The sequence below is a fragment of the Rhinoraja longicauda genome, unplaced genomic scaffold (genome assembly GCF_053455715.1).
Source record: "Rhinoraja longicauda isolate Sanriku21f unplaced genomic scaffold, sRhiLon1.1 Scf000972, whole genome shotgun sequence".
NCBI classification, from domain to species: Eukaryota; Metazoa; Chordata; class Chondrichthyes; order Rajiformes; family Arhynchobatidae; genus Rhinoraja; species Rhinoraja longicauda.
Genome location: NW_027602188.1, coordinates 17,696 through 33,098, shown reverse-complemented (window position 1 = coordinate 33,098; position 15,403 = coordinate 17,696). Strand labels below are relative to the sequence as shown.

Genomic DNA, 15,403 nt, shown 5'->3' with positions numbered 1-15,403 from the left:
CACTTTGACAATTGCAGAAACAGCGGGGATCTGGTTTAATAAGTGACTTTTGTCACCTGTTACCACACCCGAAGCCCAAACCAAATGCATGGCTTAAAACGTTGAGGCTTTAAAATGAGCAATAGAAGCAAAAAGTGCCCCAAATACTCAGCAGGTCAGGCAGCAACAGCAATGTGAAACAGACCTTACATTCCAAAGCAAATACTGATGACCAATGGTGTTCAACCTGAGTCATTAATTCCGTTTCTTTCTCTACAAACGCTAAACAACCTTATGAGTATTTCTTGCATCTTACTGTACATCTTCATTTTGGATTTTCAGCATCTGGGTTTTTATTTTAGTTTTTCCAGTTCAATGGTCGATTGGAATGTGAGTCTGCCCATAAACTGCCAAGAGAAAAAACAGAAAGCCTTGGCGGCAGTATGGGGTATTTGGAAAGAGAAGGCTTAATATTTCTGAGGTACTGTGGAGCAGCGGGAAGAGCCGCTGCCTCAAGGCCAGGGACCCGGGTTCGATCCTGACCTCAGCTGCTGACTGTTCTAAGTTTGCACGTTCTCCTTGTGGCCTCGTGGATTTCCTCCGGGTGTTCTGGTTTCCTCCCACAATTAAAGGACATGCCGGTTTGTACGTTTATTGGCCTTCTGTAAAAGCCCCAAGTGTGTGGGGAGTAGATGGGGAAATGGGACAACAGAGAATAAGTGTGAATTGATGACAGACACAAAAAGCTGCAGGAATTCAACGGGTCTGACAGCATCTCTCTAGAAAAGGAGTGAATTGGTGATCGATGGGCCTGTTTCCATGCTGTGTGTCTAAAGTAAAGTAAGGTCCACTGTAAACTTCTCTCTCGTCAGAAAAATAACCTTCAACTACCACGCAACAGAGAAAACAAGGCACAGATCAGTGCAGCACAAGAACAGACCCTTCAACACCTAATGACCAGCTGATGGAAAGACCGTTCAGAAGCCCGATAACAGAGGGGAGGAAGCTGCTCCTGAGACTGGCAGTGCGCCTTTCCAAGGTTCTGTAACTTCTGCGCAACAAGAGCAGGGAGAAAAGGGAATGGCCGGGGTGGGACGTATTTGATTATGTTGTCTGCTTCTCCGAGACAGAAATAAGTGCAGATGGAGTCTGGTCAGGGCCTCATCCACAATTCTCTGAAATTTCTCGCGCTCTTTTCCCAAACCAAGCTGTGACGCAAACAGACAGTGCGCATTTTATGGTGAATCTTGGAGGTTTGCCAGAGTAATAGAATGAAAGAGTGAGACAGCAGCCAACACGTTCCATCTACACTAGTCCCAGCTTTTGGTCCATATCCCTCCAAACCTGGCACATCCATGTACCTGTCTAACTGCTCCTTAAATGATGGGATAGTCCCTGCCTCAACCACATCCTCTGGCAGTTTGTTCCACAAATCCACCACTCATTGTGCCAAAAAGTTACCGCTCAGGTTCTTATTAAATCTTTTCCCCTTCACCTTAAACCTAAGTCGTCTGGTCCTCGAATCGCCTACTCTGGGCAAGAGACCCTGTTCACCCAATCTATTCCTCTCATGGCCTTATACAGCTCTATAAGGTTACCCTTCATCCTCCTGCACTCGAAGGAATAGAGTCCCAACCTACTCAATCTCTGTCTATAGCTCAGACTGTCTTGTCCTGACCACATGTTTGGCGACATGCCGAATTGCCTCAGTCCACTGATGAAGTACAGGTGTCGGTGTGGCGTCTTGGCTGTGTCTGCAGTGTGGTTGGTCCGCCACAGATCGTTGATGATATTTACGCCAAGGAGCCTGATGCCCTTCGCCATTTCCACTTCAGCGTGTTTGATGCTGACATGGGCTTGTCCTCCACTGCGCGTGTTGGTGGAGTGCCTGCCCCAATCAGGCTTCCATTGCTTCAGACGCTGATGGGAAGTCAACAAACCTGAGCGTTGTGCAATTCTAAACATCCCCATCTGTGATGAACGGCGGTTTATCGACAATGCAACGTCCTGTTATTGCAATAATGAGTGCGCATAATCAGAGGGAAAGAGGTTTTACGAGGATGTTGCCAGGACTCAAGGGCCCGAGCTATCAGGAGAGGTTGAGCAGGTTGGAACTCTCTACCTTGGTGCGCAGGAGGATGAGGGATGACCTTAGAGAGGACTAAAAAACCACCAGAGGAACAGATCGGGAAGATGTACAGTCTCTTGCCAAGAGTAGAGGAATCGAGAACCAGAGGACATAAGTTGAAGGTGAGGGTGGAAAGATTTAATAGGAACCTGAGGGGTAACACAATATGGGTGGTGGGTATATGGAACGAGCTGCTGCAGGAGGTAGTTGGGCAGAGACTATCACAACGTTTACGAAGTAGTTGTACAGATACATGGATAGGGCAGGTTTGGAGGGATATGGGCCAAACGCGGGCACTGCAGGTCGGTCCAAGAACCTAATGGTTGTGGGGGAGGAGCTGGGAATGGTAGCTGTAATGAACCTGTCGGTTTAGTTGATGGCCACAAAGAACTAGATCAGTCCCTTCAGCCCAGATCAGACTATGCAATGCCACCACTCCAGCAGCACGTTCCAGGCACCCACCACCCTGTGTGATAAAACATGACCTTTGAAATTTGCCCCCACTGTGCAAAAATCTATGTGGTCTCGTCAGAGCCGAGAGGGAAGGGGGGGCGGCGCGGGGGCGCCTGGTGCCTCGTCCGGCGGGACCTGGTTCGCCGTTGCGGGGAAATATAGACAGTTCCATAAACATCCCGCAACTTTGTCGGCCCCAGAAACGTGGCGACTCTCTCTGCACTGCCTGGGGGAGGTCTGTATTTTACCGGATTGCAAGCAAAAGCAAAGCATTTCACTGTCCCTTGGTTCATGTGACAATAGAGTATAATTGGCTCATTGAGTTGAATTCAAGTTTGCACATGAGACTGTTAAATGAAATAACAGTGTTTGCCGTGGATATAATATCATTGTGCAGCCTAATATAATGAACAATTCACGATGGGAAACACTGATGTATTTAGTTTAAGGGAATGAAATTTACAGGCAGCTTGTATCAAATAGCATCCACTTACTGGTCAGGGCTGTGATTGACGGGGCTGAGCTCCGCCTCCCCTCAGCCGTACCCCGATACTGCAAGGGTTCAGCAGCTGCGCCAAAGAATTTGAACCAGGAAGTGGCGGAGTAAAAATGGCTTCGAAAGACCTGGTCGAGAGTTTAACGGAGGAGGTAGTTTGTCCCATCTGCCTGGATTTCTTCACCGATCCGGTTACACTGGACTGTGGGCACAACTTCTGCCGCTCCTGTATCACACAGAGTTGGGACAGGGAGGAGAGAAACTCCTGCCCGGAATGTAGAGAGGAGTTTACAGACCGCACCCTCAGGGTGAATCGGGCCTTGGCGAGACTGACTGAGAAAACTCGAACACTGAGCCTGAATCAGACAGAGGAGGAAAGTAAACCTCACTGCGAGGAACATCAGGAAGAACTGAAGCTGTTTTGTGAAACTGATAAGAAGCTGATCTGTGTGATTTGTGCAGCTGGGCGGGAACACAAGTCTCACAGCTTCATGCCGGTTAAAGAAGCTGTTGAAAACCACAAGGTAAAAGCAAACCGATTTTAAACCCATCATTGTTTAATTCCATTTTTACTGTTCAACCATTTAATTTTCTGATTCCCAAACACATTTGCAGGATCAGGTGAAATCTTCCATCCAGTCTCTCACAAAATATAGATCAGAGATCCAGCAAATGGAGCAGCAACAGAAAGAGAAGATTTCTGGAGTTCTGGTGAGGCTTTTAAGTTTCGATTTCCTGATCTTGTGCAGGTTTGATCCCTGTGACGCGTATAATAACAGGGCAGCGCAGTGACACAAGTCGTGCTGCTGTCTCCTAGTTCTGGTGAGCGGGTTCGATCCTGACCTCGGGGGCTGACCGTGTGGTTCACGCCTTCTCCCTGTGACCGCGGCGGATTTCTTCCACGTCCCCAACAAAGATACTAGAGGAGCAAAATGAACCTCTCCGTCGAAATTGCGTCCACTGAAGTTTAGTACGTAACATCATTTTAGTAAGGAAAACCCACCTCTCGCTGTGTAATCAGTGTTGTGGGGGAACAGTATGTGTGATGATCCCATCAAAGTGCAGAAAATATCTCATCTATCAACCCACATTTTATTGTTATTTTTATTTTAAAATGTTTTCCCCCTGCTAAATTTCTCTGGTTTTATTTTCTTACTGTTTCTGCCCATGTCCCTCCCATCCTTCCTCCCCAGTCCCCTCTTTTGTGCAGTTTCCCCTGTATTGCTCAAACACACACTCAGCACAAATTTAACATACATTTCATTAGGGCCTTCCCGTACACATTCGCAATCAGTGACATCAAACTTATTTCCAGAAATCCTAATATTATGAATAAAATAATTATGAACACATATTAAGATATTTATAATAATAATAATAAACATTTATTTTTTATCGCGCTTTTCCAAATGCTCAAAGACGCTTTACAAAAACAGTCAAGACATAAAAACAAACAAACGAATTGTCCTGACGGAGAAGCGGCGAACAAATAGCGCCAGCGTCCTCTCACGTCAGGGTCCGGCAGTAGACAATAAAGAACACAAGACACACAATTACAATTTTAACACAAACAGCCATCACAGTGATTGCTCCAGGCACACCCTCGCTGTGATGGAAGGCAAAGAAAAGTCTTATCTCCATTTTTCCATTATTTTCATTCTACATTAGTGTAATAAAATGTAATGCATACATACCTACACTTATACAGAAGTGCTAGCTTTAGACATGAATAATGTACATTACCACCATAGTTTAGTTTTGAATTTAACATATAATTGAGGGGGTCGGTGCAATATAGTGCTAACCCTCAGTTTTGTGAAAAATGAGTTACAGGCATTGACACGATACTTACCCACAATCCTACAACCTGTAAAAAAATCATATTTAAATTTAACCGATAAGTTGGTCAAATAACATAGGCACCTTCTAGGTTTTGTTGTGATTAATGGATTTTTTAAATGTGAGTATCTCATAACGATACATTTGTGGGTTAGCAGTATATTGCACCCCCTTCAATTTTACATCATTCAAAAATGAATTTCATAAAACAAGGATAACACCTTTTATTTCTGTCATTCATGGTAAGTTTTACATCATTTTATGTGCAAGATATACAGGGTTGCACTGTTTTGCATATCAGCTAACCAATGAAATGATCATGTCCTGATTTATACCAGCACTTCACCTTCCCTCCTTTGTCTGAAGAAGGGTCCCAACATGAAACATCACCCATCCTTTTTCTCCAGAGATGCTGCCTGACCCGGTGATTTACTCCACCACTGTGTCTATTTGAATTGGATTCGTGCTCTGTACCACATCAGGCAGCATTGGTCATTTTAGTGGCTGTCAAGGATTTTTAACTAATCAATTCACCAATTCAAATTTTCTTGGCTCTAATTATAAAGTTAAATGTCTTTTCGATTATATTGTGGATACAGTCGAGTTCTATTGTTGGCAAATGCCAAATCTCTGCTTCCATGACTTTCTAAAATAAAGCAAAAAGAGATACGGCTCGTGGAGGTGAAAATAAAATTAACAGAGAAAGCAAATATGATCAATTGGCCTGATACAGATAGAGTGGATCTCTAGTGCAGATATTCAATCAGTAACATCCAAATTTTAAAGATCATGAAGCAGCAACTCGTCAAGAAATAGTCATAGGGGTCAACCAACAACTTATCCAAGAAGAAGAACAAAAATAATTGTTAGCAAACATTTTATATACGAACAAATCGCAGAGAGTTGTGAACACAGCCCAGTCTGGCACACAGAATCTGTTTACTAAAATGGCGCTGAAATTTACCCATGACCAATTACGGTTTTACGTGTCGGGTGGTCTATCTTGCTCCTCTAGTATCTTTGGTGCCCAATACATGCTGGTTCAAAGGTCAATCGGTGACTGTAAATTATTCCTGCGGAGGTGGGTGGTGGGCGGATGAATGAGAATTAATGGGTACGTGAAAAGGAATAGGCAGCAGGGAATTAAAGTCATAAGGAATAGGAGTAGAATGAGGCCATTTCGCCCATCGCATCTACGCCGCCATTCAATAATGGCTGACCTATCTCTCCCTCCTTACCCCATTCTCCTGCCTTCTCACCATAATCTCTGAAACCTGTACTAATCAAGAATCTATCTTTGCCATAAAAAATATCCATAGCCTTCTGTGGCAAAAAAAATCCACAGATTCACCACCCTCTGACCAAAGAAATTTCTCTTCAACTTCCTAAATTAGCGTCCTTTAATTCTGAGGCTATGACTTTGAGTCCTGGATTCTCCCACTAGTGGAAACATCCTCTCCACAACCCCTCTATCCAAGCCTTTCACTATTCTGTATGTTTTAATTAGACAATAGACAATAGACAATAGGTGCAGGAGTAGGCCATTCAGCCTTTCGAGCCAGCACCGCCATTCAATGCGATCATGGCTGATCACTCTCAATCAGTACCCCGTTCCTGCCTTCTCCCCATACCCCCTCACTCCGCTATCCTTAAGAGCTCTATCCAGCTCTCTCTTGAAAGCATCCAACGAACTGGCCTCCACTGCCTTCTGAGGCAGAGAATTCCACACCTTCACCACTCTCTGACTGAAAAGGTTCTTCCTCATCTCCGTTCTAAATGGCCTACCCCTTATTCTTAAACTGTGGCCCCTTGTTCTGGACTCCCCCAACATTGGGAACATGTTTCCTGCCTCTAATGTGTCCAATCCCCTAATTATCTTATATGTTTCAATAAGATCCCCCCTCATCCTTCTAAATTCCAGTGTATACAAGCCCAATCGCTCCAGCCTTTCAAAATACGACAGTCCCGCCATTCCGGGAGTTAACCTAGTGAACCTACGCTGCACGCCCTCCATAGCAAGAATATCCTTCCTCAAATTTGGAGACCAAAACTGCACACAGTACACCAGGGCCCGGTACAACTGTAGAAGGACCTCTTTGCTCCTAAACTCAACTCCTCTTGTTACGAAGGCCAACATTCCATTGGCTTTCTTCACTGCCTGCTGTACCTGCATGCTTCCTTTCATTGACTGATGCACCAGGACACCCAGATCTCGTTGAATTAGGTCCCCCTCATTCTCTGAAACCCCAGCGAGTACTGGCCCAGTGCTAACAAACGCTCCTCATAGGTTAACCCACTCATTCCTGGGATCATTCTTGTAAACCTCCTCTGGACCCTCTCCAGAGCCAGCACATCTTTCCACAGATATGGTGCCTAAAATTGCTCACAATATTACCTATGCGGCCTTACCAGCGCCTTATGGAGCCTCAACATCACATCCCTGCTTTTGTACACAAGGCCTCTTGAAATAAATGCTGGCACAGAGTTTGCTTTCCTTACTATTGATCTATGCCTTTATTCCTACCACCAAAATGCATGACTTCACACTTTGTGATCTTGATGAAATATTGATCTTCACCTTTCATTTCACAGGAACAGTCACACAACCTTCAGTCTAAGATCAAATCCCAGTTTGCTGAACTGCACCAGATTCTCACTGAGAAAGAGCAGCGAGGACTGGCAGATATCCGGGAGGAAGAGAAGAAGATTCTAAATGCAATGGAGAAAAATCATCGAGAAATTGAAGAGAATTTAAAATTCATTCAGGAGGAACTCTTTAAGTTGCAGCAGCAGATGGATCAAAAGGACAATGTGGTGTTTCTGAAGGTGAGGGGTGACACTACAGTCTGGCGAAGTGAAAGTGCACAGTCACAAAATGGTGGGGGATGTTTCTGAAATAAATGCTGCCTTTACCAGTAATTCAGAACTGGGTTAATGTTTCATCTGTTCCAGTTGTAGTTGTTCCCAAACTAATTGGCCTCCCGCATAATCTATGGGATCTCAGGACTGCCTGGCCGGAATGTAGAGAGGTGTTTGTATTCTGTGGAGTTCAGAACAACCCGGGTGATCCTATATCTGATCTCAAGGACCACGAATGGACAGAGGGCAGTAAATCTCTGGGACTCTCCAACCAGGAGACTCTGAGAGGTTTAACCTGTTGGACGTATTTATACCAGAGAAAGATACATTTTTGAAAATATGTGGAATTGAAATCAAAGGGGATGGGACAAAGCGGAGGAGTTCAGCCCTGGGCTAGATCAGCCATGACCACATGGTGGGGATTAGCATTGAAATCTAGAACGTGGCGCACACAGCAGATTGATCATCTACATCCGGTTCCCATCAGCAGTGGGCGGTCACCTTGGGGGAATTTGCTCGGTTTGTTTTACCCACCTTTGTTCACCATAGAATGACTTCCCATTCTACATCATAGACAGGCCATTCGGCCCATCCTATCCAGTCAAGATTTCAGCTCCATTCAACATCCTTCCCATCTACTCACCACACCCGGTAACAATACCCCGAATTCCAGGAGTGCTCAAGTGTTTATCCCACTTGCCCTTAAATTATCTCTGCTGTTGGCTTCAGTCCCTCCAATGCAAGTGAGGTCCATGTTCTCATGACTGCATTCCTTTCAGTATTTATTGAAGACCACGTTACATTTCAGCTTTGATTTTTGCTCTCCCATCGATTAGAGATATTATTTCATCCTCACCCATTTAAATCCACCGATAAACTTAAATCTTATCTCATCATTCCTGACATCTTCCCCAGATAAACTCCAACAACCTGCCCAGTCTTTGCATTGAGTTCCATCCTCTCAGTTATGGCGTCATTCTCATGAACATTCCTTATGCTTTCCCCCTTCGTTCTACGTCTCGACTGTAATGTCCGCTTTCTTTCTGCATGACAGCGATGATAAGAGTTGGGAAATGGGAATTATCAGAGGGCTGTGGAAATGTGGACAAATTCCCGCTGTCGGGAATAGGACGGTCCATCTCAGTCAATTGAGATTTGTGTTTTATTTCTTTCAGGAGGAAGCTGGTCGCAAGCGAAGGTAGGACATGCTCTTGACGGAAACATTGTAAGGTTTTGTAACATTGCACCTTATTGTAACATTGCACCTTATTGTAACATTGCACCTCATTGTAACATTGTAACATTGCACCTCATTGTAACATTGTAACATTGCACCTCATTGTAACATTGTAACATTGCACCTCATTGTAACATTGTAACATTGCACCTTAACAGCAGGGGGACCAACATTCTGGCAGGCAGGTTTGCTAGTGCTGCATGTGTGGCTTTAAACTGAGTAGTGAGGGGCAGCGGTTGACAAATTGGGAATATGAAGATGGAGTTAAAGGGGAAGCGAATACATGAGAAATTGCAAAGGACTCTTGAATAAATGGGAAGGGAAGTTCTAGATGGGATAAGAGAGTAAGGTCAGGGCAAATTGTAACAGGTGTGAGTGGGGAGGTGAATACCGAAGGTAAAGTGCTGTATTTAAATGCGCGAAGTATAAAAAATAAAGTGGATGAGCTTGAGGCTGTCATATGTTGAAAGACGAGAGCGACTAGGCTTTTATACACTGTAATTTAGAAGGATGAGAGGGGATCTTATTGAAACATATAAGATTATTAAGGGGTTGGACACGTTAGAGGCAGGAAACATGTTCCCAATGTTGGGGGAGTCCAGAACTAGGGGCCACAGTTTAAGAATAAGGGTAGGCCATTTAGAACGGAGGTGAGGGAAAACTTTTTCAGTCAGAGAGTTGTAAATCTGTGGAATTCTCTGCCTCAGAAGGCAGTGGAGGCCAGTTCTCTGGATGCATTCAAGTGAGAGCTAGATAGAGCTCTTAAGGATAGTGGAGTCAGGGGGTATGGGGAGAAGGCAGGAAAGGGGTACTGATTGAGAATGATCAGCCATGATCACATTGAATGGAGGTTCTGGCTCGAAGGGCCGAATGGCCTCCTGCTGCACATATTGTATAATGTCTATTGCTTTGTTCAACAGCCCAATATATTTCTAACGCTCAGTTTATAACCAGCTGTTAAATATTTGCAGAGTTGGTGTTGAAGCCAACCCACAGTCGGTGGTAGATGGTCACTTGCTGCTTGAAAAGTTTGAAACTCCTTTTTTGTACAACACGGTATTGGCAGAAGCATCTGGTGCCATCAAGCAAGGTAAAGCTTATACCTTTTCCATTGTTCTTGTTTCTGACATCTTTAAGTAATGTGTAGATGCAAGCATTAATGGTATTTTGGATTGAAGGGAAATTGAAGATTTGATCTACCACCAAACATAGCTGCAGAAAAGCATCACAAAGTCAGAGAGTTGTCTCACACAGAAAAAGGCCCTTTGACTCGACACGACCATGCCAACCAAGTTGCCCAACCGAGCTTGTCCCACTTGCCTGAGTCTGACACATATTCTTCCAAGTCTTTCTGATCCACGTATCCACCAAACTGTCTGTAAATGGTCGTCATTGTAGCTCCCTCCACCATTTCCTCTGTCAGTTCGTTCCATACTTACACAACGCATTGACTGTAAAAGCTGCTCCTTTTTACTGTTTCCACTCTCACCTTGAACTGATGCATTCGAGGTTTAGACTCTCCTACCTTGGGTAAAATACTGTGGCTATTCACCTCATCTGTGCACCTTATATAGATCTTATACACAACTGTTAAAGCACCCTGATGGGCTCCAAAGACAAATGTCCCTGCCTGTCCAACGTCTCCCTTCAGACCTGATGAAATTGGCGTAAACCCTTTTGCACCCACTCCAATTTACAAACAACCTCATTGTGTCAAACGCTGTATTTAATATCCTGACCTATGAAAGCATGAGCGACAAACACATTCTTCACCTCCCTGCCCGTCTCCGTTGCATCTTCCATGGCACTGTGTACCTGCACCCCGACATCTCTCCGTTCTATAAAGCTCCCCGTTTACTGTGTATGTCCTGCCCTGGTTTGTCTCAGCAAAGTGCATCGCCTCACCTTCACATGAATAAATCCCACCTGCCGTTCCTGAGCCCATTGGCCCAGTTCACAGGGATCCCATTTACTCTCAGGTAACATTCTTCACTCTCCACAATGTCACCAATTTTACTTCCATCTGCAAACTGACTAACCTTGCAACCTACATACACACACAATCGTGTATATAAATAAGGAACAACAGTGGGCTCTGTTTCCAGTCTGAAAAACAACCCTCTACCAACATCCTCTGTCTGCGGCCTTCAGGTAATGTTGTGTTCCATCCGCTAGTTCACCCCGGATTCCATGAGATCCAACCTTCCAGAGCGGCCTCCCATGTGGTGTGTAGAAGTTGCATCTCTCGGAGGGCAGTGAATATCTGGCATGTTGTGCCCAGGGTGGTGGTATAAAGCTGAGTTGTTGGATATGTGCAAATTGGCTACAAATAAATATTTGATAGATTGAAAATATAAGATGATGGGGAACTGACACAGAAGAGGAATTGGTGCCAGCTTAGATCAGCCATGATCACATTGAATGGAGGGGCAAGCCTGAGGAGTCGATCCTAATCCTGCTCCTGTTTTCTTTTGTTCCTTTCCTCCTGTGTACCGATATATTGACAGACTTGACACAGGGGGAATGCAGCAAAGATTAACAATACGTGCCTGGGACAATGTGTTTGCTGTGTGGGGTGAGATTGAGTAGACTAGGCCTGTGTACTCGTGTGTTTGGGTGTATTAGAGGGGATCTCAGTGAAACACAGAGTTCTTACAGGGCTCAGTGGGCTGGATGCAGGGAGGATGGTTCCCCTGTCAGAGGGGTCTGGAGAGCGGGCACTCTCTCAGAATGTGGGCTGCACCATGTAGCACAGAGATAAGGAGACATTACTGCACGCAGAGGCTGGGGAACGACCCTGCACCGGTGGCTGTGGAGACTCAGTCATTCAGTGCTCTTGTAGCTGAGAGCCGTGGTTGTACATTACAGAGTCTGGCCCTTCGGCCCATCGTGTCCATGACCGTCTTTTCCCCAGCTATACGAATCGATTTGCCCACATTCCATCGGCATTCTTCTGCACCTCACCTATTTAAGTACCTCCAATATATTGATGATATCTCACTCCACCACCTCCTCTGTAGCATGTTCCAGATATCACCCACTCTCAGTGTAAATCTATGTACTATACCTCTTGTTTGTTTGTTTGTTTGTTCATGAACTACAGCCAAAACGGTCCACGATAGCGATTTTAAGCCCACCTTGCTCACCGTCATCCCTTTGGTGCTAATGGAAGAAGTTTCAATCAAATCGGTGTTATATTTTTTAAGTTATTCACATTTTAAAGTATAAATCTATCTCCTAGGGAGGGATGGGGGAGGGAGTGAGGTAGGGGGAGGGAGGGAGAAGTGGGGGGAGTGAGGGAGGGAGGGGAGGAGACGGAGATTGGGGGAGGAGAGGGTGCTGTACCAATGCAGGAGAGGTTTGGCCCAGCGGGTCCACTTGGTCTAGTAAAACCTAAATCTCAGATATACTTTAAAATTCTTTGCTCTCAATATAAACCTGCACTCTCGTGATTTGATATCCCTGCATGCGAATAAGGTTTAGATAATTACCCTGCATCCTGCTGCAGACTTTGACAACCTTCCCCACGATCCACAATTTTTGCTTCCTCCACAAACTTACTAATCACACCTCCCACATTCACATCCAAGCTATGATCATATAACATAAACAGCAAAGGTTGCAGCGCCGATCTCTGCTGCACACCACAAGCCACAGACCTCCAAGGAGAAAAATTATCCTTCTAACGCTACCTTCTACCTCCAACCACCAAGCCACTTGTGGATCCATTTCACCAGCTCGCCTTCGATCCCACCTGCCTTCGCTTTCTGGACCAGCCCTTACACGCGGAACATTGTCAAGTCCCTCAGTGAAGTTCATATATTGGTTCACAATGAGATCAGTGTGTTAGTTGTACACACCCATCAAATCCACCCGTGAATCCGCTCTCTTTCAACGACCCCACAACCACAAGTCTCCACCCATTCTGTCCAACACCCGATCATTCAACCTCTGCTTCCTTCCATGGTCCAAGCCACCCCTCCCTCTCCCTCACCCTCCACTCATAGAAACAGGGGCAGGTCATCTGGCCCCTCGTGTCTGCCCCCTTTCACTGTGATCATGACGACCCCACCACGCACCTCTACCTCCTCTTTAACAACCTCAAATTACCGCTAACCTCAATATCCTCTTGCTCCGATCTGCCTCCATATGTGTGTACCCCCCCCTCCGTTTCTCCTTCACCACCGCAATCTCCCAATCCTCCTCACTCTCCGCACCCGTCCTCCCCGTCCACCCTCCCCCACCTCACGAAATTCCCCTCTCCGTCCCTGGATTAAAAACTCCGGGGGGGAGATGTCTGTTGTCCCCCCGATGTGGTCGTGGGTGAAACCCCGGGCAGGGTTTCAGTTGTCCGCCCGCCTGTGCCTGAGGCCGAGCGGCCTCTCCCCCGGTCCCGGGGCCGCGCTGCCCGAGTCTCCCCCCGACCCCCGGGGACTCTCTGATTCTCTGCTTCTCCCCCCAGTCTCCGTCACCCTGGATGTGGAAACAGCGCATGCGCAGCTCGAGGTGTCTGGGGATCGGAAGAGGGTGAGACGGACCCGGACCCGGAGGAGTCTCCCTGACACCGGGAAGAGGTTTACAGACAATGCGTGTGTGCTGGGATCGGAGGGGTTCACATCGGGGAGACATTACTGGGAGGTGAAGGTGGCGGGGAGTGAGGACTGGAGTCTGGGAGTCGCCGCAGAGTCTGTGGAGAGGAAGGGATGGGTCCCACTGACCCCGGAGACTGGAGTCTGGAACATCTGGCGGTGGTGGGGTGACAAGTTTGATGCATTCACCTCCCCTCCATCCCCTCTCCCCGCCCGTCCCGTCCCCGGGAGGGTGGGAGTTTATCTCAGTTACGAGTCCGGGACGGTTTCATTTTACGACGCGGCCACCAAGTCCCATCTCCACACCTTCACTGGGAATAAATTCACGGGGAAACTTTATCCTTTCTTCTGGCCTTGGGATGTAGACCACTGGCTGAGAATCTGCTCCGGTTCCGCTCCGGGTGTGTAAAAGTGTCGGGTCCCGGGACCGGCGTCAGGAGCGGGGCTCAGGGGCTGTGGGGCAGAAACCCGGTGGACAACAGGTCGGCGCTGAACGGCTCCCATTTAATACCCATATTCCGCGTTGTAAAAAACCCCAGTGAGCGCGGAAATAAAACCAGGGGGAATGTAAATGTGGGAAGAGAGAAATAAAGAGCAAGTGAAATCAGAGCTGTCGATCCGTTCATTTCAACGCGTTAACCGCGTCCGTCATCGGAACAGAAACACTTTTGTGAAAATATAAAGATTGAAACAATCTCCCTTCCCGCGGGCTCCGCGGGTTCAGCAGCAGCCGCGGGCGGCGGGTCCTAAACTCGCCCTGAGTCACAACGCGGCACCAGCGGGGTTGGTGTGGACTTCAACAGCAGCGTAAAGGCGAGTATGGGGGGGTGGGGGGCAAGTGGAGACAGGAGGGGGGAATGACATCGGAAATTCCCTCCAGTGAGAGAAGGCAAAGTGAATATTGGAAATGGTAGATACAAGAAATCTGTTGAAATATAACGGGGGTGCGGGGAAAAAATCAACAAAGCGCTGGAGGAACTCAGCGGGCCAGGCAGCATCTGTGGATGGAAATGGACAGACCACGCTTCAGGGTCGGGACCCTTGTTTGGTATGAAGGAGGATTTCCAAGAGCTACAGTCTGTTATATCAGAGTGAATGAATTGGTGTTGATGTCGTTCGGAAGAGGGCGGGAAAGGTCTGACTCGGGAGGTGTAAATAGGAGAGAGGAATGAAATCGGAAATTACTGGAAGGGAGAAGAATAAAGCTGAATGTTGGGAGTGGGAGATACAATGGGTCTCTCGGTGTTGATGGCCATGTAGAACTAGAACAGTCTCTTCGGCCCACATAGAACGTGGAACAGTACAATGCCAAGCTAATCTCTGTTTCCTCTAGTTGCTCCGCTTTTCTCCCACATCCCAAAGACGTGCGGATTTGTAGGTTAGTTGTCCCCTGTGAAGTAGCCCCTGGTGTATAGAGAGTGGATGAGAAAGTGGGATAACATAGAACTGGTGTGAACGGGTGATCGATGGTGATCGTGGATTCAGTCCCTCCCCCACCCTGGTCGTTGTACTAGTTTCACTGTCGTCCTGGTGAGTTTCATTGCCTGTAACTCGTTTTCACCGAGCTCACAGCCAACAATGGCCTGCTTCTTTTATCATCATTATTTGTTCACGTATCTTTCATTTGTTGACAATCTTTGTACCACTGTCGATATATCTCGTTTCACTTTCCCAATCGGAAGAAGGGTCTCGACCTGAAACGTCTCCGAATCCTGTTCACCAGAGATGCTGCCTGACCCGCTGACCTACTTCAGCTTTTTGTGTCTATCTTCGGGGGGCCGAAAGGCCTGTTTCCGTGCTGTATCTCTGCACCAAACCGTGTT

The 15,403-nt window shown here is 46.6% G+C and overlaps 1 protein-coding gene across 1 annotated transcript; it reads left to right on the top strand.

The window, feature by feature from the left end:
• The first annotated feature begins 3,169 nt into the window (after positions 1 to 3,169).
• On the top strand, positions 3,170 to 14,169 carry LOC144591388 (zinc-binding protein A33-like). The gene is made up of 6 exons (XM_078395600.1): positions 3,170 to 3,580; positions 3,672 to 3,767; positions 7,488 to 7,721; positions 8,930 to 8,952; positions 9,963 to 10,081; positions 13,454 to 14,169. The coding sequence occupies exons 1-6, from the start codon at positions 3,170 to 3,172 to the stop codon at positions 13,987 to 13,989; spliced, it is 1,419 nt and encodes a 472-aa protein (XP_078251726.1). The 3' UTR covers positions 13,990 to 14,169.
• The last annotated feature ends 1,234 nt before the right edge of the window (positions 14,170 to 15,403 follow it).

What these genes read in the sequence shown, in the direction of transcription:
- LOC144591388 (XM_078395600.1), top strand. Translation starts at nt 3,170, where the DNA reads ATGGCTTCGAAAGACCTGGTCGAGAGTTTAACGGAGGAGGTAGTTTGT. An exon ending in AAGCTGTTGAAAACCACAAG is followed by an intron (nt 3,581 to 3,671) that starts GTAAAAGCAAAC and finishes ACACATTTGCAG; the next exon opens with GATCAGGTGAAATCTTCCAT. An exon ending in ATCTGGTGCCATCAAGCAAG is followed by an intron (nt 10,082 to 13,453) that starts GTAAAGCTTATA and finishes TTCTCCCCCCAG; the next exon opens with TCTCCGTCACCCTGGATGTG.